This window comes from Geotrypetes seraphini, chromosome 1, assembly GCF_902459505.1.
Source record: "Geotrypetes seraphini chromosome 1, aGeoSer1.1, whole genome shotgun sequence".
Lineage (NCBI taxonomy): Eukaryota > Metazoa > Chordata > Amphibia > Gymnophiona > Dermophiidae > Geotrypetes > Geotrypetes seraphini.
The window spans coordinates 16,676,498-16,703,240 of record NC_047084.1 but is presented as its reverse complement, the minus strand read 5'-3'; the positions used below and the strand labels follow the sequence as shown (position 1 = coordinate 16,703,240).

The 26,743-nt window shown below is 40.2% G+C and overlaps 1 protein-coding gene across 2 annotated transcripts in view; it reads right to left on the bottom strand.

Annotated features, from left to right (window-relative positions):
- Positions 1-26,743, bottom strand: part of EDIL3 (EGF like repeats and discoidin domains 3) — a 456,004-nt gene that overhangs the window by 274,357 nt on the left and 154,904 nt on the right. For both annotated transcript variants that reach the window (XM_033922900.1, XM_033922990.1), the window contains exons 2-3: positions 19,800-19,928; positions 743-769 (exon numbers count right to left, since the gene is read on the bottom strand). In XM_033922900.1, the coding sequence (XP_033778791.1) occupies positions 743-769; positions 19,800-19,928 (156 nt within the window). The remainder of the gene's footprint in view (positions 1-742; positions 770-19,799; positions 19,929-26,743) is intronic.

Here is a 26,743-nt window from a genome sequence, read left to right as displayed (position 1 = left end):
TAAAAACATAGTTGTTTGATCAATTTGTAACCTGATTCACTGTTTTTAATCTTTAATCCTTTTATCTTGTATGGATTTCTCATGATTTGTATTGTATTTTTATCACTGATTGTCCAGTGCTTCTCATTGTAAACCATCTCAAACTATTATGGCTTGGGTGGTATACAAGAATTATTATTATTATTATTATCCATGATTAACCACTCGCATTTTTATATAAATGCTTTGGACTAGGCACCTACTTTTATAAAATTTGATTTTTCGAGTTAGGCTCCTAACTTTCAATTAAGTCCAATTAAAGCCAACTGTGGAGTGTTAAGTGCCAATTATCAGCGCCAATTAAACCTTTCAATTAAATTAGGTGCCTACATTGACTGGATGCACTGATGTAGGTGCCTAATTCTAGGCAGATTATATAGAATTTGCCAGTAAGTGCTTCCCCATCAATTTTTCTTCGTACACATGCTAATGTGAACATTAGTGCATGACCTGAAAAAGAAATATTGGAAATTGCTCGATTTTCTTCCTATGCTAGAAATGGGCTTAGCACACGTGAAAATCCTGTGTTAGCATGCACTAAGCCAATTTGCTAGTTAACTCTAGTAGACATGTGTGCTAAAATAAAAATAATGTAAGCTACTGGCAATCATGAGCATTATTTGGAATTCTAGCACACAGAAAAAAGTAAACAATGTAAGAAAAAGGTATTTAATTAAAATCACATAATATAAAAATACTTTACCAAGTGTAGTAGGTTCTTTGTCTGCTGCTGTAAAAAAAAAAAAAAAGAAATTACAAATGTATATGCAAATTTAAATAAAGCTTATGAACTTCTGTTGATTCTGTCCTTTCACATTTGCATCAGATAAATAATTAAGCATAATTATTTACAAACCTTTGAGGTCCTTTTACTAAGCTGCGGTAAACATTAATGCATGCTTACTGCAGGTTAAAAAGGCACTACTGAGGGACATTCTTAGGTGTTCTGCAGTAGTTTTGGAATCACCCTGCAGGGGTGTGTTTGGAGGTAGAGAGTAGGCGTGACCTGCGCTAACCGATTGGTGCATGGTTAGCACATTAGCCCTTACTGCTTCTTAAATAGGTGGCAGTAAGGGACATGTACTAATTGGGAAATTAGTGCCTGGCAATAGGTACTAGTGACCTGATTGTTCACCATGAGGACGGGCTACTGGGCGAGATTGACCTTTGGTCTGACCTAGTGTGGCTATTCTTATGTTAAGGAAGGGAAATGCATCTATTTTACAGCAGTGCTAAAAGTAACCTCAGGCTCGGATTTTGTAGCCAATGCTGTTATCAGCAGCTGCCAATCGCGTGACAGAACCGGTACAGAATTGCGCTTACAGAAAAGGTCGGTGCTGGAAATGTAGGCCAGAGTTTTCCTTGCCTACATTTCCAGCACCTACCTATGATGTGAATTGCACCTCCATAGGTACTTTAGACCAGCTAACACCACTTCTGGCATTAGCCATGTCCACAATGGCATTAGGTATAGAGGCGTGATTCTGGTGCTGATTTTTAGGCACTGGTAGTTGCTTTATTTATTTATTTAATTTGTTTTCAATCTTGTTTTCCCCAAAGAGCTCAGAACAGGTTACAGGTTAAACGTATATAATGTATAGTTACAGTTAACAGTTTATGATTTGCCATAGATAAGATACAAGTTTTACATTATTTTAAACCTAATTTGAAACATACTATTTTTTTTGTTTAATTTCTTGCCATGTGCTGTTACTATTTTTGAGATAAGGACTCTCACGTTAAGTCTGTTATTCCTATGAGCTTTGGATCATTTACCTCGCCAGCCCGTGGTAGAAACCTCTTCCACAGTTTTGTAAAAGGAGTCCTATATGAATACTGCTTCCATACTCATTTTCTACCCCTGTCATGGCCCCTCCCCAAAAAGTTTTAAAAAATAGATATCATAATCTTAATGTATGCAGATGGCATAACTAACATGGAACATTTTAAGATGACCTATGCTAGTCTATTTTTGCTGTATTCAGCATGTATTAGTGCCTCACAAAGCTTAGGGCCCCTTAAAGCATTTTGTAAAATACCTAGATGGACACTGGTAAATGTAAGAGTATTTGCCAGTATGGTCAGGGGTGCCCTTATATGGCAGCTTGATCGCTAGTGATAATATCACATGACTACTTTTAGGGGTTACAGGTGCCATTTTGAACCTGGGCACTAGATGAACAGAAGTGGTTGGAGATTGCTTTTACAAGTTAAGAAAGAGTTACATACAAATCCGACTTAAGAACAGCTTTAAAAATGTAACTCAGAACTTGTAGATTTTAACATTCTTGCTGCTTACCTCTGCTCCCTGCTGACATAAGGGCCAACTGTCCCTACCATTGTTCCATCTAAGGTACAGCATGCACAACCACACACTGTTCTTAATGTGGCCATACATTATTCCTGAATCTGGTGCAGGAGAAGTGTAGGAGTCTATGCCACTGGAAATACTGCTCAGTGAAATAAAATGAAGCCACAATCACATTCTTAAGTACAAGTCGTATTAAGTCAGGTGTTTGTAACTTGGGGACTGCCTGTACTCTCTTGTAATGCACCTTGGATAGCTCCCATTATGTATAAGGGGTGAGGCTGTAGAGTATTGGTGCCTTGGCTACCATATGAAGTTAGGGTAGGTGCTGTCAGGCTTTTCACCTACTCCTTCAAACTGCAACTTGTGCCCACCTAGGGGCAGGTATTGTAGCTGTTGAAAATGTTTGCAAAGTATAGAGGGAGGGTGAGAGAGTGAGAACGTACAGGAGGATGCTGTGGGTGGAAAGATGAATCAGGCAGATGCCAGGATACAACGATAAGAAAGGAAGGAGATGCTGGTCTGCAAGGATGGATGGAAAGAGGAGAAATTGGAAATGGGGGAACTATGGGGGAGAAGCTATGGACGGGGATCATCATGGAGATGAGTTAAAGGAAAATGGTAAGTAAAGAGAGTGAAAATGCATCAATAAGAATATAAGAATTGTCATACTGGGATAGACCGAAGGTCCATCAATCCTAGTATCCTGTTTCCAACAGTGGCCAACCCAGGTCCCAATTACCTAGCTAGATCCCAAGTACCAAAACAGATTTCCCTAAGCCATCTCAATAATTGTCTATAGACTTCACTTTTAGGAAATTATCCAAACCTCTTTTAAACCCCGATAAGCTAACTAATTTCACCATATTCTCTAGCAACAAATTCCTGAGTTTAATTACACGTATGAAGAAATATTTTCTCTGGTTTGTTTAAAACCTACTACTTAGTAGCTTCCAAGATGATAAAGGGGATAGAACTCTTCTCATATGAAGAAAGACTGAAAAGGTTAGGGCTCTTCAGTTTGGAAAAGAGAGAGCTGAGGGGAGATATAATTGAAGTCTACAAAATCCTGAGTGGAGTAGAAAAAGTGGATCGATTTTTCACTTCATCAAAAATCACAAAGACTAGAGGACACTCGATGAAGTTACAGGGAAATACTTCTAAAACCAATAGAAGGAAATGGTTCACTCAGAGAATAGTTAAGCTCTGGAACACATTGAGCGGATAACATAGTTGGATTTAAAAAGGGTTTGGACAAGAGGAAAAGTTTCCTAGAAAAAAAGTCCATAGTCTGCTTTCTAGGGTTTCCTTGAGGAAAAGTCCATAGTCTGTTATTGAGAAAGCCATGGGGCAAACCACTGCTTGCCCTGGATCGGTAGCATGGAATATTGTTACTCTTTGGGTTTTGGCCAGGCACCAGTGACCTGGATTGGTCACCATGAGAACAGGCTACTGGGCTTGACGGACCTTATGTTATTATTTCCCTATTATGTTATTATTTCCCTATTATTTCCTATTTTAGGAAAGAGTGAACAAGTGAGTCACATCTACCCGTTCCACTCCACTAATTATTGTATAGACCTCTATCATATCACCCCTGAACCATCTTCTCCAAACTGAAGAGCCCTAGCCGCTTTAGCCTCTTCTCATAGGGGAGTACAGGAAGGAAAGAAGGGATTAGGAGGCCAGGGAAGAAGTGAGATGAGAACTGGGAGAGCTAAGGCATGAGAGAGGGAGGTGAAAAGTTGATAGGTAGTTGAAAAATAAAAAGGAGTTGGAGACCTGCAGTGTGAGGCAGAGGATAAAACTGAGTTCACAGAGGTAGAAAAAAGGTAGGGAGAAAAGAGCTAAAATTAAAGATCAATGTGGCAGAGACAGTTGTAGTGAAGGAGTGGAACAAGGCAGAAGTGAAATGACAGGGGTAAATGTAAAAAGAACACCTGGACTAAGAACAGAGCCATGGGAGCTCCCACATGTAAGAGTATAAGCAATAAAGAGGGATTTTTACCATTATATATTGGAAGATCTTCCATAAAGATAAGATTTAAACCAGTGTTCTTCAACCTTTTTACACCCGTGGACCGGCAGAAATAAAAGAATTATTTTGTGAAATGGCAAACTATTAAGACTGAAATTTAAAAAACCCATTTTCGCCCCGTCTCCACGAGCTCGGTCCCTGCAAACTATCTGATCCCATCTGCACAAGCCGCAGTTATGATTTTATATTGAACGTATTTTATTAAAGTATAAAAAGAAACAATATTCTAAACAATTGTGATTTTATAAATACAAATATACAGAGCACGGACCAACAAAACCCCTGTCTACCCTCCCCTTCACATATATCCCCTCTACTATCAAGAAAACTGAACAAGCCAAGTTATTATAGAATGCTACACAGAAATATCATGCTAACAGAATACTGCAGTCCCCAGTTATGTCTCTAGCAGGATATATATTTCAAATCTGATATATTCTAATGACAAAATAGAAATAAAATTATTTTTTTCTACCTTTTGTTGTCTCTGGTTTCTGCTTTCATCTTCTTTTCACTCTTTTCCTTCTAGTATCTGCCCTGTCTCTTCAATCCAGCATCTGCCCATTCCATCCACTGTCTGCCCTCTCCCCCTTCCATATGTATCTGACTTCTTTCTATGCCCCTCTCCCTGTGCCTGTGCCTCCTCTCTCCTTTTTACATCATTCATTCCAGCTTCACTGCTTTCTTCATTTTTATCTCTCCTACACCAGATCTAGCATCTTTATTTCTCTCTCATTTCTCTGCTGACCCCCTTTCCAGCATTAATCTCTCTCTCCTCTTTCCCTCATCTGATCTCTCCATTCCACCCTGACCCCCTTCCCCTCCTGTAATCTCCCTGCCAGCAGTTTCCTTCCTTTTTTCCTTCTCCCTTCCCTCCTCCCCCTATCTAACATTAACTCTCTTCCCATCCATTTCCCCCCTCCCCTCCCAGCAGCATCTCCCCTTCTACCTCCCTCCAGGTCTAGTAGCAGCTCTCCCTTTATCCAGCATTCCCAGCCTCCTCCAGTGGCTTCCTCCCCTTCCAAAAGTTCTCAGTAGTTGCCTGCAGCAGTGATTTACTTAGGCAGCCTTGGGTCCATTGCCACCTCTGAGGAAAGAGGAAGTTGCTGGTGAATCACTGACCTGGCAAGTAGGAGAGCTGCTGAGAGGGGAGACAGCCACTGTCGAAGGCTCCCCAGGATCTTGCTCCCGCACACGCTGATCATCTCCCTTGTATCTGCAGCTCTCTCCCTTCCACTTGCACCTTCCCGGCAGCCCTCTTCAGCAACTCGGCAGGGGCAGTGATCAAGACAGGCTGCCGACATCGGAACCTTCCCTCTCTGAGTCCCGCCTATTTTGTTTCAACTTCCTGTTTCCGAACAGGCAAGACTCACAGAGGGAAGGCGCCGACGTCGGCAGCCTGTCTTGATCACCTGAGGCTGGGAGGAACAGCAGTCGGCAGGAACCGCAGTCGGCAGGAAATTTAACTGCCGACTCGATCTCGCCGGCCCTGCACGGACCAGCAGAAATTTTCTGCGGACTGATACCGGTCCGCCGACCGGCAGTTGAAGAACAGTAATTTAAACCACAAGAGAGATGTACCTTGTATCCCTATTTGAACTAGTTGTTGTAAAAGGATCTTATGGTTTACCAAGTCAAACATTGCACTGTCATTGAGGGAAATCAGGAGCACCTCTCTGCCCCCACCAAGAGTACATAATAAACTACGGTAAATCAAAAAGGACAACCAGTATGTACTCTGTAGTAAATTGATGCCTAAAATCCAATTGACGTGGGTGCAAACAAATTTGTTTTGTCAAGAAAAGAGGTTACCGTAATTGGTCAGCTACCATCTTTCAGTATGTTTTGATATAAATGAGAGTTAAGAGATTGAACAATAATTGGCTGGATCAGTGGGGACTGTTTTATTGTATCTGAGGTGAGTATATATATTTATACACATGAGGTGAGTTTATATATACATGCTCACCTCAGACATGTGAAGTAATTGTTGGCTGGAGCCTTATGCCGACATGTTTCACCATTAGGCTATTTCAAGGCTGCCCCCTTTTCTGGCCTTGTTCATCCATTGGAATTGACCACTATTTTGGCAAGATGCCAGAGTATAGACATTAGCGAGCTTCTAGTAAGAGGGAAATAGACCAGTGATCAATGAGTGTAAATAGGAAATGTAAGAATTAGAGATCTGCTTCAAGAAATAAAAAGGAATAGGATCTGTAGGTACAGAGGAGAATGATATAGAATAAATTATTTTAAGGACCTCTGTCTGTGAGGGCATTTGAAAAGAAGATAAGTGAATACAAAAATAATTTGAATTACTGAGATCCATGGACTGAATGGGAGAAGATGGAGCAGTAATAGAAAACTGAAGATCTACTGTCTTCTTAGGAATGGTGAGTGCTAAATCATTTGTAGTAAGAGAAGGGGAAGATAGATTTTGAGAGGAGTTAGTGACCTAAGTTGCTTTTCTATAAAAGGGCAAAAAATAAGTGACTTTTAGATATCCTATCTAGAGTCTATACCAATTGTCAATAGCTTTTATAGATTTTTCTGCTGATTTAAGTATTTGAGATTTCAAGTAATTATGAATGTAGTGGCACAGGAACACCACTTATTATTGGCCTATGTTATAAAAATATAGGGGTAGTTTTGCTAAGCTGTGGTTAAAAAAAGGACCTTTGAGTACCCTTATAAGGGTCTTCCCCATGTGCTAAGGCCATTTTTACTGCAGTCAAAAAATGGCAAGTTTTCATATTTTTTTTTTAATTAATCACCATGCAATAATGTTGCTATTAGCATGCAGCCATTAAAATTATTAGATTGTGAAAACTTACTAACACCTATTTTGTAGGTAGAAAAGGGCTCACCTGCTATTCCTATGCTAATCAGCACATAGCAATGTAGGGGTCAATTCTGTAAATTGTGTCTAAAAGGATAAGCACCTATCATATAGGTGCATATCTCTTGTCAATCACAGGCACCTATTACAGAATTGGCCAAGTATTTCTCTGCCTCTAAACACACCTACTTTGGAGATAGGAGTCGCTAGGCGCCATGCAATAGACACCTAAGAAAATAGGCGTCTATCGCCCAATTATTATTTTTTTCAAATTATGAGCTTGTTAAAGCTCATGAAGTCAATTTACTAATTAATCCCCCCTTTTAAAAACCACATTAGCAGCTTCTGTACAGCAGAAGCCCCAAAGCCCTTTAAATCCCTATGGGCTTCAGGGCAGTTACCGCAGTGGCCCACGCTATCAGGCTTTGTAAAACAGAGAAAAATTTAGGCACCTATCTTTAAGCACCTATTTATTCCTATGAGCATCAGATCAGCATTGGAGCATTTAGTGCACTGGGCTGTGGTAGAAACCTCTACTGTGGCTTAGTAAAAGAGGGCCTATATTTGTCTAAAAAATTAAAGATCATGGTAACCTCCAGCAGAGTTCTTTCTGAAGCTAAAATCTAATTGTATGAGGAAACACAGTATCTTCTCCTGTCTATTTTATAAATAAATATACAGTACTCCCCAGATATTCACGGGGGTTCCATTCCAGGAACCCCCATGAATCTTGAAAAACCATGAATACGGTTTTCAGTGGGGGAGACTGAAGAGGGCAGCGGGGGAGCAGCCGGAGCACCGCGGGGCCTGCGAGGGGGTGGGGGAAGGCTTGTGCTGCATGCACCTGATCTGTTGGTGAAGAGGGCAGCGGGAGAGCAGCTGGAGTGTCGCGAGTGCAGGAAATCACTCGTGGTATGCTCCGACCGCCTCTTCCAATCATGTTAGACATAGTGGAGGTAGAGTGGGAAGGAGGTAACCTCATGCACACGCTAAATCTAAAAGAGCTCCGTTGGATGAATGAATTACAAACTATGCAGCCTTTAGGATTGAATGAAACCAGTGATTGGCTAACTCTAGCTGAATAAATATAGGTGGATATGGTAGGTTTGGTCTGTGGATTGTGGTGATTGATAAAGTTCTTTGAAGAACTTGCCTCGTGGGTGGATTGTGATGATTGGATAAGTTCTTTGAAGACTCTATTTGAAGAGTAGTGTATGATTGGGTATCCTATGGATGATGTCATCAGGGGGTGTATATCAAGCAGTAACTGAATGCCGCTGCCATATTTGGATGACATATTGTAAGCAGCGTGAGAAAGCGAATGAATGAAATGTAGTTGGTGAGTAATTGAAGGGAATGATATAATACTAATAATGATTCATTGACATTCCACTCCCAATAACTGTTATGTTGCTGTGTTTGTTTTGTTGTAGTTAAGGCACTTCCCCCGTCCTGAGGAAGATACGAAACGCGTTGGTGGGGCGTAGTATAACAGCGACATTGCACTAACAAAGCTAAGTTATCTAGGGGATAAGAAATGTCCAGTATATTACTTGAAAATGAATCAAAAAGAATGATAAATTATTGAAATGAATGAAATGACTAAGAAAACATATGGAAGAGATAAAAATTCAATGAATTGAGATTCTGGAAATGACTTTAAAGATATTAGCATATTTATTTATCTATTAAAGAGCACAGAAACAGCATGAAAAATTAGACTTAGAAACAGTGTGAAGAATATAAAAAAGAAAAAAGATTAGAATAGAATAGAGGGCACATTTGGGTGAGCCAGTGACGAGTGCTGCCACATTGTACTGCAGGAACCAACAAGCAGACCAGTGGCATTCTGAGATTCCCCCTGTGTCTTTTAAAAGTATTATAAGCTGCTTCATAAAGCATGATATAAATTTAAACAATAGTTTGAAAATCTTTGCGTGCCCTGTAGTAAGGCTTTCCCCTCCCCAATATCCCTTACTTACTTTCTTTCTTTGTCCCCCCCCCCGCACACACACACACCACACACACACAGTCGGTAGTGCAGTCTTCCCAACATGCTGCTCTTGCTGGTGTCGGGTCTTCTTCTCTGTTGGGTCCCATCTACTTCCTGCTTCCACAAAGAAATTCCGGCAGAGAGGAAGGCCTGATGCTGGCAAGAACAACATGTTGTAAAGGCTGCCGCTGTGGAGAAGATCCCGGACCAGGACTACGTTGGGCCCAAACTGAATCATTGAGGCCAATTTTTTCCTAGATCAAATCAATTCAGATTGGTGAATTGATTTGAATTGGTAAGCTCTACTAACTGGGCAAGGTTAGCTCATCAATAGGACTGCATAAATAGCTATCCTATCTTTATGTGCAAGCCAGTGGCTTTTTTACCACTGAATATCAGCTTAACCAGTTATCAGCTGGTGGTCAAAAATAAAACCATGTCTTCAATGCAAGTCACTAGAAATGGCTCTGAGCAAAGCAGCAATGCCAAAAAGAGCAAGTAGGACACTTCACATTAACCACTGAATTGTTCTCCTTCCCCCCCCAACAAATAATAAACAATATTATAATGAGTGAAGACATATCCTCAGTGTGACACAGCAAGCATAAGGGCGGTGAAATCTCACCATTCCAACGCTAGTTGAAAGGCTCACCTGACAAGACCATAGCCTTTCCTGAACCCGCACAAAGTTTACAAAACTTACAACTGTACAATTTTCTTTAGAATCTATGTACTAGAAATGGCTTGGCATTAAATATCTGGGTTCAGTGTTGACAGGAGCAATACAAGTTGCAAATTGGGCCAATAGCAATTCTTTTCTTTACATAATACTTTTGTGAAGCCGTTCTACTCCTTAGGAACCAATCTTTTCAAAGTATGACACCTTGTTGCTATTGGCCAACATTCTTCATAGAAGGACAATCTAATACATAAATAATCAGTATCTGAACATAATGCTTGCATCCAATTATTTAAATAGGTCCTTGTTCCCAAATTGTTTTATCTATTCTAGTTAATAATATATATCTAACATCAAATAGTAATGGAGAGCCCTATCATATTCCTTGGCTTGCTTTATAATTTTGAAGTACGTATATCCTGGCCAACTGCCTTTTTTTCAATACTGTATAAAGCAAGTTTCAGTAAAGCAAGTTTGAAGTAATAACCACATGTACTTCTTGTTTCAAATATGTTTCAGATAAACAACATTTTACATAAAGCATAGGAACACCTACAAAATTCTATTACCGTATTTTCACGCATATAACGCGCATACGTGTATAACACGCATACGTGTATAGTGTGCGGGTCTAAAGCATTTCTGTAAAAAAAATTTATATAGCACGCACACGCGTATACCGCGCATGCTGCTATAACCTCCTCCCACTCCCGCTTACTCTTCTGGCCTGCGAACCGGCATCCTCCCCCCGTTCGCGTCACCCCCCCTCTCCCGCGATCCTACATCCCCCCCAGCACCGCAAAACATCTCTTACCTGAATGGCACTGGCACCAGCACCAATGCACAGGACGTGCCAGTGCACGAAGATCCTCCCTCGTTGTTGCTGGGCTGGGCTGGGCTGGGCGGTGCGAAGGAGATCCTCCTTTTTCCTTGTGCCGGGCTGGACTGGGCCCCAGCAACAATGAGGGAGGATCTTCGGGCACTGGCACTGGCACGTCCTGTGCATTGGTGCTGGTGCCGGTGCCCAATCGGGTAAGAGATGTTTTGCGGTGCTGGGGGGGATGTAGGATCGCGGGGGAGGGGGGGTGACGCGAGCGGGGGGAGGATGCCAGATCGGAATGAAAAAAAAAACATTGTACAACGCGCTCACGCCTATAACGCGCAAGGTTATGCACGGTTTGTAAAAATCATGTATAACGCGCGCGTTATATGCGTGAAAATACGGTACTAACCTTTAAAACTAAAGTAAATAATCAGCCAGAATTTATTAATAACTTACTTATCCCCTATAATGAAACTAGGGCCCTATGATCTACTGCAGATCTCCTTACTGTTCCCTCATTGAAACATATCAGTACAAAGAGGACTACAATTTTTTCCCAATAACGCTCCTTTTCTCTGGAACAGTATCCCTAACTACTTGCGTGAAAATACAACACTTATCAATTTTAAGGTGAAGCTAAAGACATTTCTTTTCCTTGATGCCTTTGTAACTTAAACTATCCTTTTAAGGACGACTTAGATTTAAGAAAGATTTCTACTTACAGTTCCCCATCCTTTTGTTCTTCCCCTTAAGTGTTCTCTTTCTATCTATCAATTGTAGTTCCAATCCCTTCTTCCCTTTTGTTCCCGTTTGTCTTTGTCCTTAAAAATTGTCTTTACCCTCGGTTTGTTTTTGATTATATTGCATTTTAATTGGCATATTGTTATGGTGTTTTTGTACACCGCCTAGAAGAGTGGGCGGTATAATAAATTTTAAATAAACTTCAAACTAAAAACAAAACAAAACTTGAAACTATCTGTTGGAACAATCTCAGAGGTCCATTTACTAAGCTGTGGTAGCTTCATAGTCTTCATTGGCTTCCTGTGTATTTCAGAATCTAGTTTAAATGTGCTTGTGTTATTTTCAAAATTATTCATGGCATTTTCACTCCTCTAGTTCTGCTATCCTGGAATCTTTATGGATTCTCTTTCGTAAGGGGTGACCAACAACTCAAATTAGCCTGTCCTTCTAGCAAAGGTATCAAAGGAATCAAGATCTTTAACCATTCTTTGACCTTCAAGTTTCCTCAACTTTGGAACAATCTTCCAATCTTTTTAAGAAGTTCTGTCTCTCTTCCTTTTTTTCGTAAGTCTTTGAAAACTATTCTGTTCACTAAGCACTTTGGTAATTAATTTCCTCTCTTTTTTTTCTTCTTTCTCTTCAGTCCTTATTGGCCTAAATTAACTACTATAAACCGAGACGAGCTTTCCAGGATTGAAGTCTTGGTATATAAAGCCAAGCATTATATTATATTATATTAGAACAGTCCTTAACACACCCTTATGTGGATTTTTCCTGCACACTAAGGCCATTTATACTGCAGCAATAAAATGACTGATTTTCTATTTTTATTTTAATGGCCATGTGCCAACATACCCATTAAAAAAGATTACTACAGTAGCACTTAATGACAACTAGTTTGTACTCAAAATAATATGGATGTGCTTATTGATTAGCACAGAAAATACCAACTCTTTGCCCCCAGTAATGCCCCCTCCATGAACTTTTATTTTCTTTCTTTTTTTTAAGCATGCAGATTGCACATGGCAATTTTGAATTTATTGCCTGCATGTCCCATGGTAAACTTTTTAAAGTTACATTAAGCACTTACTGCAGCTTAATAAAAGGACCTCTTAGTTTAAAAATATATATGATCTTTGTATTAGCAAGAATACTTGACTTTCAGTGGAAACTCTATTGCTAAGCTGTGTATTTTGCCTATCAAAACCCTATTTTAGATCCTGAGATCATAGGACATTTCAGCATTTCAGATTTTTTTTTTTTTTTGACTACCAGCCAATAGAATCATTGTTTTGTCTGGCTTTGCATCAGATTTTTATTCTACATCTACATCTGAACACTCATTTCATACCACGTAAGTTTGAACCAACATTTACCCATAGGAAAATTAAACTATCATCCATATAACAGCAATATATAATCCCTAATTATGCCATGCTTTAGGTACCATGTTAGAGAAATTACTGTTTTAAAACACTCTACAATGTCTCATTTTCAAAAATCCAGAGAACCATCATGATTTACCAAATGAAAAGCAGCAGTTAAATCTGTCCAAATCAGCAGCCCCGATTTCCCTATGTCAATAATTTGATATACCTCTTCTAACATAACCACTGGCTCAAACTCTGTTTTATGTAACAATGGAAAATCCAACTGCAACAGTGCAAGCCAATGAAGTTTGTCCAAATAATTATGTAGTTATTTAGTCACTACTGCTGTAGTAATGAAAATATCCATTTTAATCCATTGGAATAACTGTCCTGTTCTAATCAGCTATTCATCAATTATGTAACCCAAGCCAATAATTGTTCAGTTAGTATCTTAAGCATCATATGAGCATGGATCTAATGCACAACTAATGTACATCTTCCTTTTCCAGACTTAAAAGCAAAACCAGTGATCTCTTGCATTGTAACAATGAAATAATTGAAACCAAAGATAGGCCTCTTAAATTCCCTTTTGGTTTAAGTATTTCTTTATTTATCTACTAGTGTTTAAGCCTAGTGGCTAGAATGGGTGCTAGAATATATATTTGTCTGTCTTTCTTCCTTTCTTTCTCCCTCCCTCCCGCTGTTTGTCTGTCTTTCTATCTGTAAAAAATAAAAGAATGAATGTGAAGGCAAAATCTTAAATTATTATGAAGAGAACTGGACCATGGTGTATCATAGATAAATAAAGAGATAATTAAACCAAAAGGTAATGATACACCATGGTCCAGTTCTCTTCATAATAATTTAAGATTCTGCCTTCACATTCATTCTTTTATTATTTTATGTTGCCCTTTATCAAACTGTGGTTTAAAAAAAAGGCAACATTTTGGAACTCCTATAGTCCAGTCATGCCCCTCCCCATTTTGGGCTACATGATATGGGTTCTAGGTGCCCAGCATTGTAGAATAGCATGCAGCCAAATATACATGCAAATCCTAATTGGTGCCCATTAACATCAATAATAAAGTTATATATACATCTGGGAAACATGCCCAAATCTGGTTACCATACTGTACAGTGTACATAGACTCTGGGGGATAACGTCTAGAGAGCTTCTATTATGTTTTATAGTATCACATTCAATTTACTCAATTTATTTTTGACCATTGGAAGATCAGTATCAGAAAACTGCAAGACAAATCTACAAACATTCCTTGGAAATAAGGCATTTGGAGCATGTGGAAGGAACTAAATTAGACCCTACAAAACTGCCTCTAATTTTGTCCCAAAAGACTGACTTGTTGTATGCCATTTGTTCAATTTGTAGGACTCTAAGAATAGATTTATCCTTCCATAATATATAAGAGAAACTTTGAACCAGAACACTTCAACACTGTCAAAAATATGCAGCTTTGAGAAAAAAAAAAGTATATAACAAAAGTGAAAAAATGGAGCAGAAAAATTCATTAGCCACTTATTAGGAAGACAAGAACTAGCAAGGGCCTAATGGGAAATATACGTGGGATTAATGATCTCAAAAAGGACTTTTTCAGTCAGAGAGTTTTCAGTCAGTTTAATAAAGCATCAGGGAATGCTAAGAGTATATAAAAGGTACAAATGGGAGGTAAGAAGGCAGTAAAGAACAATGTTCTATTGCCCTAATTCTATTAGAAAAATGTACGAAAATGGTACAGAGCCTTCGAAATAAACCATTCAATGAGATGCAGGAAGAATTCAAAATATGTTCCCAAGGAGGACAGAAAAAAACAGTGGAACATAATAGAAGTGTTTAAATATTTACCAGGTTTCATTGTGGTAGAACATGGCCTAACTTTACATTAAAAGGTAACTAAATGACAAGGGGTTATAATATGAAAAGGAGGAAAAAGGAAACCTTTGGTTGCCAGAGTCATTACGTACTGGGTGGGTGGTGGTGGTGGGGAGTCCTGCTGAGGGGAATAGCAACAGGAGATTACTAGGAGAAGGGGTTATTTGGTCTAAAGGTGAAGGTGCCAGGTCTTGAGGTTTTACTCAGGGGACAGGATACAATGTATCAAAACACCATGGGCTTCTTTTACTAAGGTGTGCTATGCTCTTTTGTGTGCGCTAATCACGCACTAAATGCTAACGCGTGCATGTTAGTCTATGGATGCATTAGCGTCAAGTGTGCATGTAGATTTAACGTGCACTAAATGCGTGCTAAAACGCGTGGAAGGGCATAATCGAAAGGGACGTCTAAGTCCATTTTCGTCTAAGTCGCAAGTCGTCCAATGTGAAAAACAGCCTAGGACACATTTTTGAAAAATACGTCCAAAATTTTTTTCTTTCGAAAATCGTCTAACTATATGTCCTGCCGATCTGATCATCCAAGCTACTAAATCAGCCATCTTTATACCACATTTTCATCCAACTTTTCGTCCAAGACCAAAACGCCTTGAACAAGCCCTGTTGGATGTGGGAGGGGTCTGCAAAGTGATGGACTGAACACCCAGACATGGCACCTAAATAGTGGGGTACCTTACAGGGCACTGCTGTGAACTTTACAAAAAGGGTGCCATGTCTTCTCCTCACTACAGCTCCCTTATAGGTTACGGTGAGCCCCCCCAAAACCACCTCCTGAATCCCCTAGACCCACTTATCTACCACCCTAATAGCCCTTATGGCTGCAGGAGCCACTTATATGCCAGTACAAAAGGTTTTTGGGGGTGTATAGGGGAGTGCACATGTTTAAGTATCAATGCAGTGATTACAGGGGCTTATGGGCATGGGTCCTCCTCTCTATAGGTCCCTAACCCACCCCCAAGATGACTTAAGACACCTCTGTGCTGGTCAACTAGGCTTTCTTATGCCAGGCGGCCAGATGATGATGGTCTCGAGGCTGAATTTTAAAGGTGTGATTAATATTTTTATGGGGGTGGGGAGTTGATGATCACTGGGGTAGTGTGTGGGGGTTTGTTTTATGTGTTTGTAATGCTTATCTGGTGACTTTAGGTGGGTTTTTGTGACTTAGACCATGTTCCGTCGATCCTGGGCTGTATAACTTTCGGTTATACATGCTGTACGACTAAGTCTAAGCCGGCCCACGTCCCGCCCAACTCCTACTCTTGACACTCCTCCCAAAATGCTCCGTTTAGCTTTGGTCGTTCAGCGGCACTATGTAGGCCTAGGTTGTTTAGAAATACATCTAAAACCCAGTTTTATTATCGGCACTTAGATGTATTTGGGAAATGTTCATCCAAGTGCCGACTCAGGCTGGTTTTTGGACGTTTTTCTCTTTCGATTATGAGCCCCATAGCGCACCTTAGTAAAACAGGGGTCAAATTCCTATTAAAAGAATAGCTATAGGTTTGGTAAAATCCAGACTGCACCCTGAAAATCCAAAGAAGATTTAAGAAAATCAACTGCAAATCCAATTTGAATTTTCCACAGATTCTTTATAACAATCTGGGTTTTCCATTGTAGAGCTAAGGAAAGGCCACATTTATCACTAAAAGTAAACCAGGATGAAACATTCCTGGACCAGGTTTTAGCTCAACCTTAAATTGCTTATAAACTGCTCTTCTTGCCTGCTTAAGTTGGGTCCTTGCAAGAAGACTGATATATGATTGACTTGTGCTTAATTTAGCCATGTTGCTCAATGATGTTTAGTGTTCATGGAAAAATGCAACACCTAACTCCCCCACCGCCTTTTACAATGTCATAGCGCAGTTTTTTTTAGCACCAGCTATGGCGGTAACAGCTCCAATGCTCATAGAATTCCTCCGAGCATCGGAGCTGTTACTGCCACAGCTGGCACTAAAAACAGCACTATTGGTTTTACAAAAAGAGGGGGGGGGGGGGGATTAACATCTTATCCAAAAACTGAGTTTACAAAATTTACAACTGTGCAATTTTCTTTAGAACCTATGTACTATGAATTTTCCACTAGACACAAAATAGGAAAAAAGACTTCAGTACTTGAGTGCCAATTCAATAGAATAATGCAGGCTCAGACAGAACAAGAATACTACTACTTATGAGCAACCTAGCAGCATTATATTTCTGGCTCAGGAGCATCAAGCCACAAAACTGTAGCCTAATGCACCCAGACCTCTCATTAAAAGAAAACCAAACAGCAGACCCACAAGTATATAAGATCAAAAGCAAGAATTTAATGAAAAAATAACATATGCTTTATGTGGCTACGTTGTACCTGCAGACTGCATCAGAGGTAAAACCAAAAATTATAAATGCATAAAACTATAAATAAAATTTAAAAAATTACATTAAAAAATTGAAGAAAACCATGCATCGCTATATAAAACATGCAAGCATCCAACAGAAAACATACTTAAATTATTTTTAAAACGAATTTTATTGCAAACACTTCTTTAAAAACTTAACATGAAATAAATTACTAAATAACCAATTTATGTACATAAAGATTTGAGGTGGACAATTAGGCCCAGATTCTCTAACCAGCACCAAATTTTTAGGTACCAGTAGGTACCCAATCTCAGTAAAAAACAAACAAACATTGTTTAAACAACATTTTTAACTGAGTTTCAAGGTGCCTACCTGCGCCTAAAATAATCAGCGCCAGAATCACGTCTCCATAGGTGTTTGGGGTTGCTTAACCCCACTCTGGGAGTGGCTAATGCCAGAAGTGGTGTTAGGAGGCCTAAAGCTCCTATGGAGCTGCAACTCACATCAGAGGTAGGTCCCGGAATTGTAGGCCTGGAAAATCCTGGCCTATGTTTCCAGCATCTACCTTTGCCAGAGGTGCAATTCTGTAACTGGCGCTGTCACGCGATTACAGAATCCGGGCCTTAACATTTTTGTAATCTTGGATGAGTTTCAGTGTTGTCCAGTCAGCCCGTGCAATGATGATGTCATAATCATGTCATTGGAGTGCATAAGATAGCCACTAGAATGCATTGAGTTTTTTAAAATTTCATGTGCTGTTTATGAATGATTTTTGCAGCATTTTGATACAATTTTAATGATTTAAGTTGAGCATTGGCTCCTGTATTGATTTTGATAGGTGTGGGTTGTTTTGGGGTTTTTTTTCTCTTCTTAGAAAATTTTCAAAATAATACAATAAAACAGCATTCCCTGGGAACCTTATTAGAGTCACTTTTAAAGTCAAATTTGGTTTTTATGAATAAAAGCGTGTGCTAGGACTGAATTAGAACCTTTAAAAATTACTAGAAAGATATTTGTGAAGTTTGTTAGGCTTCTGAAATTTGGCTTTTAAAGGAAGTGACCTTTGACCTGCTTACTTTATATATAAGCTCAATGTCAGTCAGTGGAATACTAAGGGGGTGGGGCAGACTGCCCTGGGCTCTGTCTTCGCCTGCATCTCTCCTTTTCTCCCGCCCCCGCATACCTCTTTAAATGTTCAACGGCATGAGCAGCATCTTCCACTTGCTACACGCACCAGTCTCAGCTCCCCTCTGACATCATTTCCTTGTCGTAGGACCAGGACGTGATGTGAGAAGGGAGCCAATGCCAGCGTGAGCAGTAGGTGGAGGATGCTGCTCATGCTGGCTAATGTTTCAAGAAGAATGTGTGTATTTTGTAGTATTCATTGATCGAATGTAAGTGCTGTTCTATGATATTAATTGTATGTATAATTTAATGCACTTTGTTTTTGTTCTCGAATTAGGGTAGGAGAGAGGGAGCGGGGAAATATTTTGTAGTATTCTTTGATTGACTGTAAGTGCTGTCTATGAAGTTAATTGTATGTATATTTTTAATGAACTGTTCTCAAATTGAAAATTAATAAAGAGCAGAGTCTTAGGCACATGGGCCAACCTTTGGCAATTCTGGTTGGCCTAGTTGCTTAAGGCCCCTTATATGGGTGGGCCTTAGGCTCCTGGGCAAATCAGGCCCTAGACCCCTCCCTGGTGCATCTCACAATGCACCAGGAAGGGGCAGGCTCGTCATTCCGAGGAAGGCGGGCCTGGCAGCCAGATGCAGGGAGAACCCATCCAACCGGCCATCTTCTTCAGGTTAGAGGGGGATCTGGGGGTGGGGTTAGGGGAGTGCAAGGGTGGGGTGCCTGGTCAAGGGGTTTGGGGATACCCAGTTGCGGGGGTTCGGGGTCTTGGCGGGGGGTTGCTTTCTGGCAGAAGGGATTGGGATCCCTCCTGCCAGCGATCACGGTTTTCTCGGGGGGTGCCAGCAGAAGGGCTTGGGATCCCTCCTGCTGGGGAGGTTAAGGATCATGGCAGAAGAGATAAGGCATCTCTCCTGCTGCAATTGCTACCAGTACGGGGGGGGGGGGCAGGTTGCCTGGGCTGCTGAGCTGATTGCAGCAGCCACATCCAGCTCAGCGGTCCCTATTCGGAACATATACCTGTTTTGACTTGGTCTAAGTCAAAACGTATAAGTTTCATCTGGCAACCTGTCAAATCTTTTTTGGTTATGGCTGCCAGATGACTAAGTCTAGGTTGATCCACCTCCCACCCTTTCCACTCCTCCAAAAACGCCCATTTTTGCTCTAGGCGTTCAGAGGCAGGGTAAAGGCCTAAGCTGGTTTTAGATACATCTAAAACCAGCTTTCATTATCAGTACTTGGACAATCTGTCTTTTTGATCATCCAAGTACCGACTTAGACCACTTTCTGTACATTTTTTATTATTATTAAGAGCCCCTGTGTATTAAGGCAGAAAGAAGCAAGGGGAAAAAAAGGCAACGTTAAAGGCTTGTACAAACTGTTTTTGTTAAATTTTAAAGTTTTGTAAAATTCAGAGAAAAATGACAGTAAGGCAAATTCAAAGCAAACTAGGGAAATGTGATAGCCTGACATTCATTAACATGACAACTGCACTGACAAAGTTCAAGGCAATCATATGCATTGGAAGTATACAAAATATTAAACTTTACAAGTATTTAATCATTTCTATTGTTCATGCTTACACTTACCAACCTCCACAACATTAGAACAGTTGGGATCTGTGAAGCCATCAGGACACTCACATGAATAGGATTCATCAGTCAAACCTGGCAAACACATGCCCCCATTTTCACATGGATTGGGGTCACATATTTCATCTGTAAGAAGAAAAAAAAAAGATTTCATAAATGTTTCTAAAGAGCTTCTGAAAGAATTACTAATGTCTAAAACATAATCTAGCACTATAAATAAGTGCCCACAACCATAACATTAACATATGTCTAAAGTTAAGGAAGGACTATAAATAATAAACTTAAACCACAGTAAAGAATGAGTAAGTTACATATTCGGAAGAACTTTAAATATTATGGAGCTGATATAAGAAGCTGCTCTATCTTTTAGCATAGCTGTTTACTCTTGATGTAGTAAGATTTTTTAGCACTGAGAAATTAGAAGTAAAATCGTTGAACATAAGAGTAGTGTAGTGAAAATATTATTCCTCCCAAAGGTTTTTAGTGTGGGCTTTTTTGTAATGCTGACTCTTTGCTCTAACTCAGGCCTGGAGTAAAGATACAGCATAGGAGCAAAGGCTCCTTCGAAGTGAACTATGGCACACCACCTCAAACGACCTTGTTTAGTTTGGAACCCATATCCTCTACCCTCCACCTTTCACCTACCCCTTGTGGTCAAGGTGGGAGAAAAAAAAAGCAATCCAGGGATTTTCTGGTCTAGGACATCCCATGTCATAGCATCCCAGGCCCAAGCACATAACACATTAGACTCTTGGCAGAAAACCTTCTGAGTCATAGAAAGCTGTCCCCCCTCCCCCAAACCAGTAATATTTATCTAGTCCTAGGGAGTCATCCAGTAGTGCCCTTACCTCTATCTCATACCTCTATCTTCCAAAATGGCAACAATGATCCTAAGTAGTACATCAGGACATACCACTAAAGGTCAGTCTGTTCTCTCTTATTTGGAAGAGTGCCCACTAGTGGTACATTCTGAGGTACCATGAAGGTTAGATATTGTCATTTTGGAATATGACAACAGGGCATAGATACTGAATGCCTCCTAGGGACTAAGAGTGTCTTAGTCCAAGGCAGGGGAATAGTGTGTGGATGGGGGGTGGGAATGGGGTCTGGGACATAGTAGGTCATCAGGATATTTTTCTACCACACTATTTTTCTCCGTTCCTGTCAGTGCATGAGCTAATTCCAACTTGCACATTAATAGGAATGGGGGTATCTCTTCCTGTATACCCAAAGTAGGATACCATAATAGCAGTACAAAAAAAGAAAGGAGAAGGGATGGAATATGATATGCCACCATTCTGTCATTTACATATTATATAAAAGTTCTTATTTTGTAACTGGGGCAGCAGAGACTTAAGCAACTTGACCAGGGTCAGAAGGAGCTGTAGTGGGAATTGAGCCTGGTTTTAGGCCACAGTACTAACCATTAGACTACTCTTCCACATCATGGAAGTAGGACCACACTTTTAGACACATATGTTGCAGACATAAAATGCCCTATGGACACTATGCAATGGGTAGCAGAGGCTGATAACCAGGAAAGCCCAGTTCAAATACCACTGCAGTTTGGCTCTTTGTGATCGTAAGCAAGTCAGCCTTCCATTGCTTCAGGGACACACACAGGGCCTGATTCTTGAGATGCATATCCCAATTGCAGGCAGCGGTAGGCATCCTACCACCTTCTGTCAGCCAATCAGGATGCACGTTAAAAAAAAACCTGTGCAATTGATGCCAAGATTGTAGGTGTCTGTAGCAGATCTACAGAGATGCGTAGTGACACATTTGCATTCCCAAGATATGATTTCACCTGGAAGTAGTCTTGGGCATGCTTAAGTGTCCCTATGTGTCTCTGTAGGCGCAAGACAGATACCTTAAATGTAGGCCTGTATTTAAAGCATCTGTAATGTAATGTAATTTGTAATGTAATGTAATTTATTTCTTATATACCGCTAAACTCCATTAGGATTCTAAGCGGTTTACAGAAAAATAGACAATAGGGTGCATTAAAATTATAAGTAAAATAGGTACTTAGAAATTCCCTTACTGACCCGAAGGCTCACAATCTAACTAAAGTACCTGGAAAAATGACAATTAGTAGAGTAATGAAGAAATAAAATAGAGAATAGATGAGAAAAATAAGAAAATAAACATTCTAATAAGACTACAATGATCTAAAGGACTTTGAAAGGTTGAAAAAAAGAGGGGAGATAAGAATAGATGCAGAGGGAGAACCGTTGAAGTAATAGAATTCTGGGGAAATTTAAATGAAATTTGAATGATAAAATAAAACAAAATAAGTGGTAAAACAATAAGTGAGATTAAAAAATATATCATAAACTAAAAAGAATTGAAAATAAAATCAAAACAGTCAAAGCATCTGTTCAGCGATATAGACGTGATTCTCTTTAGGATGTCGATGTGTGACTGACGTGAACGGCAGCCTCTTAGGTGACTGACATGTGATCGGCAGCCTTTAATGTGTCCACCAAGATCAGCATTCTATGAATAATCAGGCTCTTAGAATGTAAGCCCTCTGGGGACAGGAAAATTCCTATTGTAACTGAAAAAAGGCACATGCTATATCCAAAATCCCTTTTTACAAAAATCGTTTATAAAATTGTCTTCCCTTTGAATATATGAAAATTTTATGCCTTCTATTTATACTGTCTGAAAAAATAGATTTACAATTCAGAGGGTTAAACAGAGGTTTTGATTTAATTGTAGCTTTAATTTAAATTCTGTGATCATATGCAGTAAGCCTCTTATTACATACTAATGAACCTCATTTGTAAGGGCACTGATTGACTCAGGTGGTATGAGAGGAAAAAAAAAAAGGCTAACTCAAAAGCAGCCATATTAAAAAGACATCACATATCGTCTGAACAGAGAGAATTCATATAATAAAAGATAGATTGATCAACTATATTTTTGATACAGGAGTGCCATTTTTACAGGGATGTACACTAGTGAGACAAATTTGCAATGGGCTGATTACTTATGCAACTGTGTTCAATTCCCACTGCAGCTCCTTGTGAGTCTGGACAAGCCATGACATTGGTCATTGCCTCAGATACAATACTTAGACTGTGAGTCCATTAGGGACAGAAAAAAAGTACCTATATATAGTATATAGTACTCCCCCGAAATTCGCTGGGGTTCCATTCCAAGAACACCCGCAAATTTTGAAAAAACTGTGAATTTGGTTATGCACCTGTCAAAAGGCAAGAGAGGGCAGCTGGAGCGCCAGCGGGTGCAAAAAATCATTTGCGGTAAGCTCTGACCACCTCTTCCTGTTACTAAAATCCGGCTCCCCCAATCAGGAGCTGCTTTGACACATAGCTCCTAATTGATGTAGTCTGACTTTAGTGCAGGAAGAGGTGGTCAGCGCATACCGTGAATTAGTGAGTCTGTGATTCGAGAACCGTGAATTTGCGTGGGAACACTGTATATAAAAAAGTATGAGATGGCTTTGATTGTACCACAGAAATGCAGTATGTCAAATCATAAGAACATAAGAATTGCCGCTGCTGGGTCAGACCAGTGGTCTGTCGTGCCCAACAATCTGCTCACGCGGTGGCCCTTAGGTCAAAGACCAGTGCTCTAAATGAGACCAGCCTCACCTGTGTACGTTCCAGTTTAGCAAGAACTTGTCCAACTTTGTCTTGAATCCCTGGAGGGTGTTTCCCCCTATAGCCCTTATCCTTAACTTAGATTTCACAAGACAATAATTCAGAATATGAGTTGTTTCAAGTGAACTGGGACTTAGGAAAGATCTAGTACTTAATATTTCCCTGTTGGATGGTCTTTCAAGAGCTGACTAATGAAGAAAGTCTATATTCATTAACTTGGACTGTTCAGTGTGTTAGGAAATGTTTTGTGTTCCATCAAAGGATTAGATACCATAGAGTGACATGAGAATCCTATTAACCTTACTGTATTAACCTCCCCCTTAGAGTTATCCCAAGATGTAGCTGGAGCTATATCAAAATCCTCCTCTCCCATAATGACTGCACATCTAGAAATCATCATCAGGGATATTTAAACTCCCTCAAAAATTCACCTTGTTTTATATTTGGTGCATAGATAATAACAATAATCTTCCTCCCCCATAACCTCACTATAACAGTAAGGCAGCGCCCAAGAGGATCCATATAAATGTCCTCCAATAATAAGGAGCATTGGGAATGAATAAGAATCACTACCTCTCCTCCCACCCCCAAGACCTTCCACTTCCCATCAGGCCATGTGACTCAAACATAAAAATTCTAATGGTATAAGAGATGTTGAACCCTTGCTTGTAAATGTGTCTCTTGTAATAACACTATTTCCCACTTATAATGTTTGAACTTGTTAATATATCCAAATGGCACTCAATTTTTATATATAAATGTTTTTGTGAGGATCATCAATCAGACTCTCACCAAGATATATATCAAGCTCAATATATACCTCAAACTCCTCACCTCTAATGTATAATCCCTAGCTTCTCAGAAGTACCACCTGGGCTCAAAAGCTTTCACAGCCCTAGGCTTTATGTACTACCCCCTCAATGGAGCCGTTATCAATTTTTACTTACAAATTTTATTTTAAAATTTTTATTTAACAATCCTTGAAATATGCTAGAAGGGTTGTTAAATAAAAATTTTAAAATAAAGTTTGTGAATAAAAATTGATATATATCTTGGTGAGAGTCAACTTGTTAATAAGCACAATGCTTCATTTACTGGCATCATTTGACCCAGTGTTTCCCAAGTTGGTTCAGTCAGGTTTTCAGGATATTCACAATGATTAAGCACGAAAGAGATTTGCATACAATAGTGACATTGCCCAAGGTAAAAAATAAATAAATACCTATATATATTATGTAAATTACTTTGATTGTAACCACAGAAAGGCAGTGTATCATGTCCCATACCCTTTCTCCAAGTGCCAACGCTAATATTTTTTTACCAATATCAAATTTTATCTTCTGAACTCAACCGCTTCCCCCCTCTGAGAATTTACCCCTTCATCCACCCCTGTTAACCCCAATAGAAAACACTTCAACTTTCTCCTTTTCCCTTAGTCTCCCCCAGTCATCAATTTTGGCCATTATCCCTGCTGGCTAGTCTAGTTCCCGAAGGAAGACCTTCACTGCCAAGAACTAAGACCTAATTTTCATTCATCCCTCCTCTCCAAACCCCCATACGAACACCCAAAAATGTTTTCCTCAACCTCCCACACTTCTCTCCCATAATATCACAGTACCAAAGTATTTCCTGTCATACACTGGCAAAAAGTAGAAAGTGATTTAAATTGTAGCAATTGCATGAATCGCTGCTATGATTTAGAATGTGTGCCAGGCACCTTCTGCCACTTATTGATCGATGATTTATCTAGAGAAGACTTAAAACTACTGTCATGTGCAGGCATTTTACTGCAGCCAAACTCTTCAAAGGCCTCCCATGCCTCTGCACATGTTTGTGCGCGCTTCGGATTATTAATAATGGCGTCTGGTAAATCTAACAGACTTTTGTAATAATGATTAGGTGACTGAAGATAACAAGTTACTGCAACCAGTTCCTTTTGCTATGTTCGTAGAGAATGACACGATGACAGAATTCATTACTGATCCCGTCCCCGAGGATAACCGTGGGAAACCATCCTGTGTCATTCTTTAATGTCTATCTCAACCTCAGTCTTTCTACATCAGCATTCTGTAATGCAAGGCTTGAGGTTCAGTGGTTGTGCCCATTGATAATCTGATTCTTCCCTCTCTCCTTAACAGTGGCATACCAAGGGGGGGACGATCTGCCCCGGGTGCACACCCCAAGGGGTACACAACTGTCCACCCACCGTGGAATAGGCTGCCACCGTGGAATAGGCTGCCACTGCCACCATCGGGAACAAGCCGGCGCCGAGTTCTCCCTGCTTTTGTTCCCCGTGGGGCCGACCAACTCTTGCCACCCGACGTAAATTCTGACGTCGGAGAGAACGTTTTGGGCCAGCCAATTGCTGCCTGGCTGGCCCGGAATGTCCTCTCTGACATTAGAATTGACGTCGGGCGGCGAGAGTTGGTCGGCCCCACGGGGAAGAAAAGTAGGAAAGGAGAACTCGGCGCCGGCCTGTTCCCGATGGCGGCAGTGGCAGCCTTTCCCCAGCGGCGGTGGAAGCAGCATGTTTCCCAGTGGCAGTGGAATTGAGGAGGGCAGGGAGAAAGAAAGAAAGAAAGGGGGCAGGGTGAAACAAAGAAAGAAAGAAAAAATGGGGCACGGGAGAGAGAAAGACAGACATAGAAAAAGAAAGGGGGCATGGAGAGAGAAAGAAAAAAGGGGGCAGGGTGAAAGAAAGAAAGAAAGAAATGGGGCACGGAGAGAGAGAAAGATAGACATAAAGAAAGAAAGGGGTCATGGGGAGAGAAATAAAGAAGGGGGCAGGGCGAAAGAAAGAAATGGGGCACAGAGAGAGAGAGAGAGAAGGCAGACATACAGAAAGAAAGGGGGCATAGAGAGAGAAAGAAAGAAGGGGCAGGATGAAACAAAGAAAATGTTGGGGGAGGGAATTGTGGTCTGGAGGAGAGGAAGCATACAGGAGGCTGAAAGAAGGGAAGAAATATTAGATGCACAGAAGAATAAAGTGCAACCAGAGACTGATGAAATTACCAAACAAAGGTAGGAAAAATGATTTTATTTTCAATTTAGTGATCAAAATATGTCTGTTTTGAGAATTTATATATGCTGTCTATATTTTGCACTATGGCCCCCTTTTACTAAACTGCAATAGTGGTTTTTAACGCAGGGAGCCTATGAGCATCGAGAGCAGCGTGGGGCATTCAGTGCAGCTCCCTGCGCTAAAAACCACTATTGCGGTTTAGTAAAAAGGGAGGAGGTATATTTGTCTATTTTGGTATAGTTGTTACTGAGGTAACATTGCATAAAATCATCTGCCTTGATCTCTTTGAA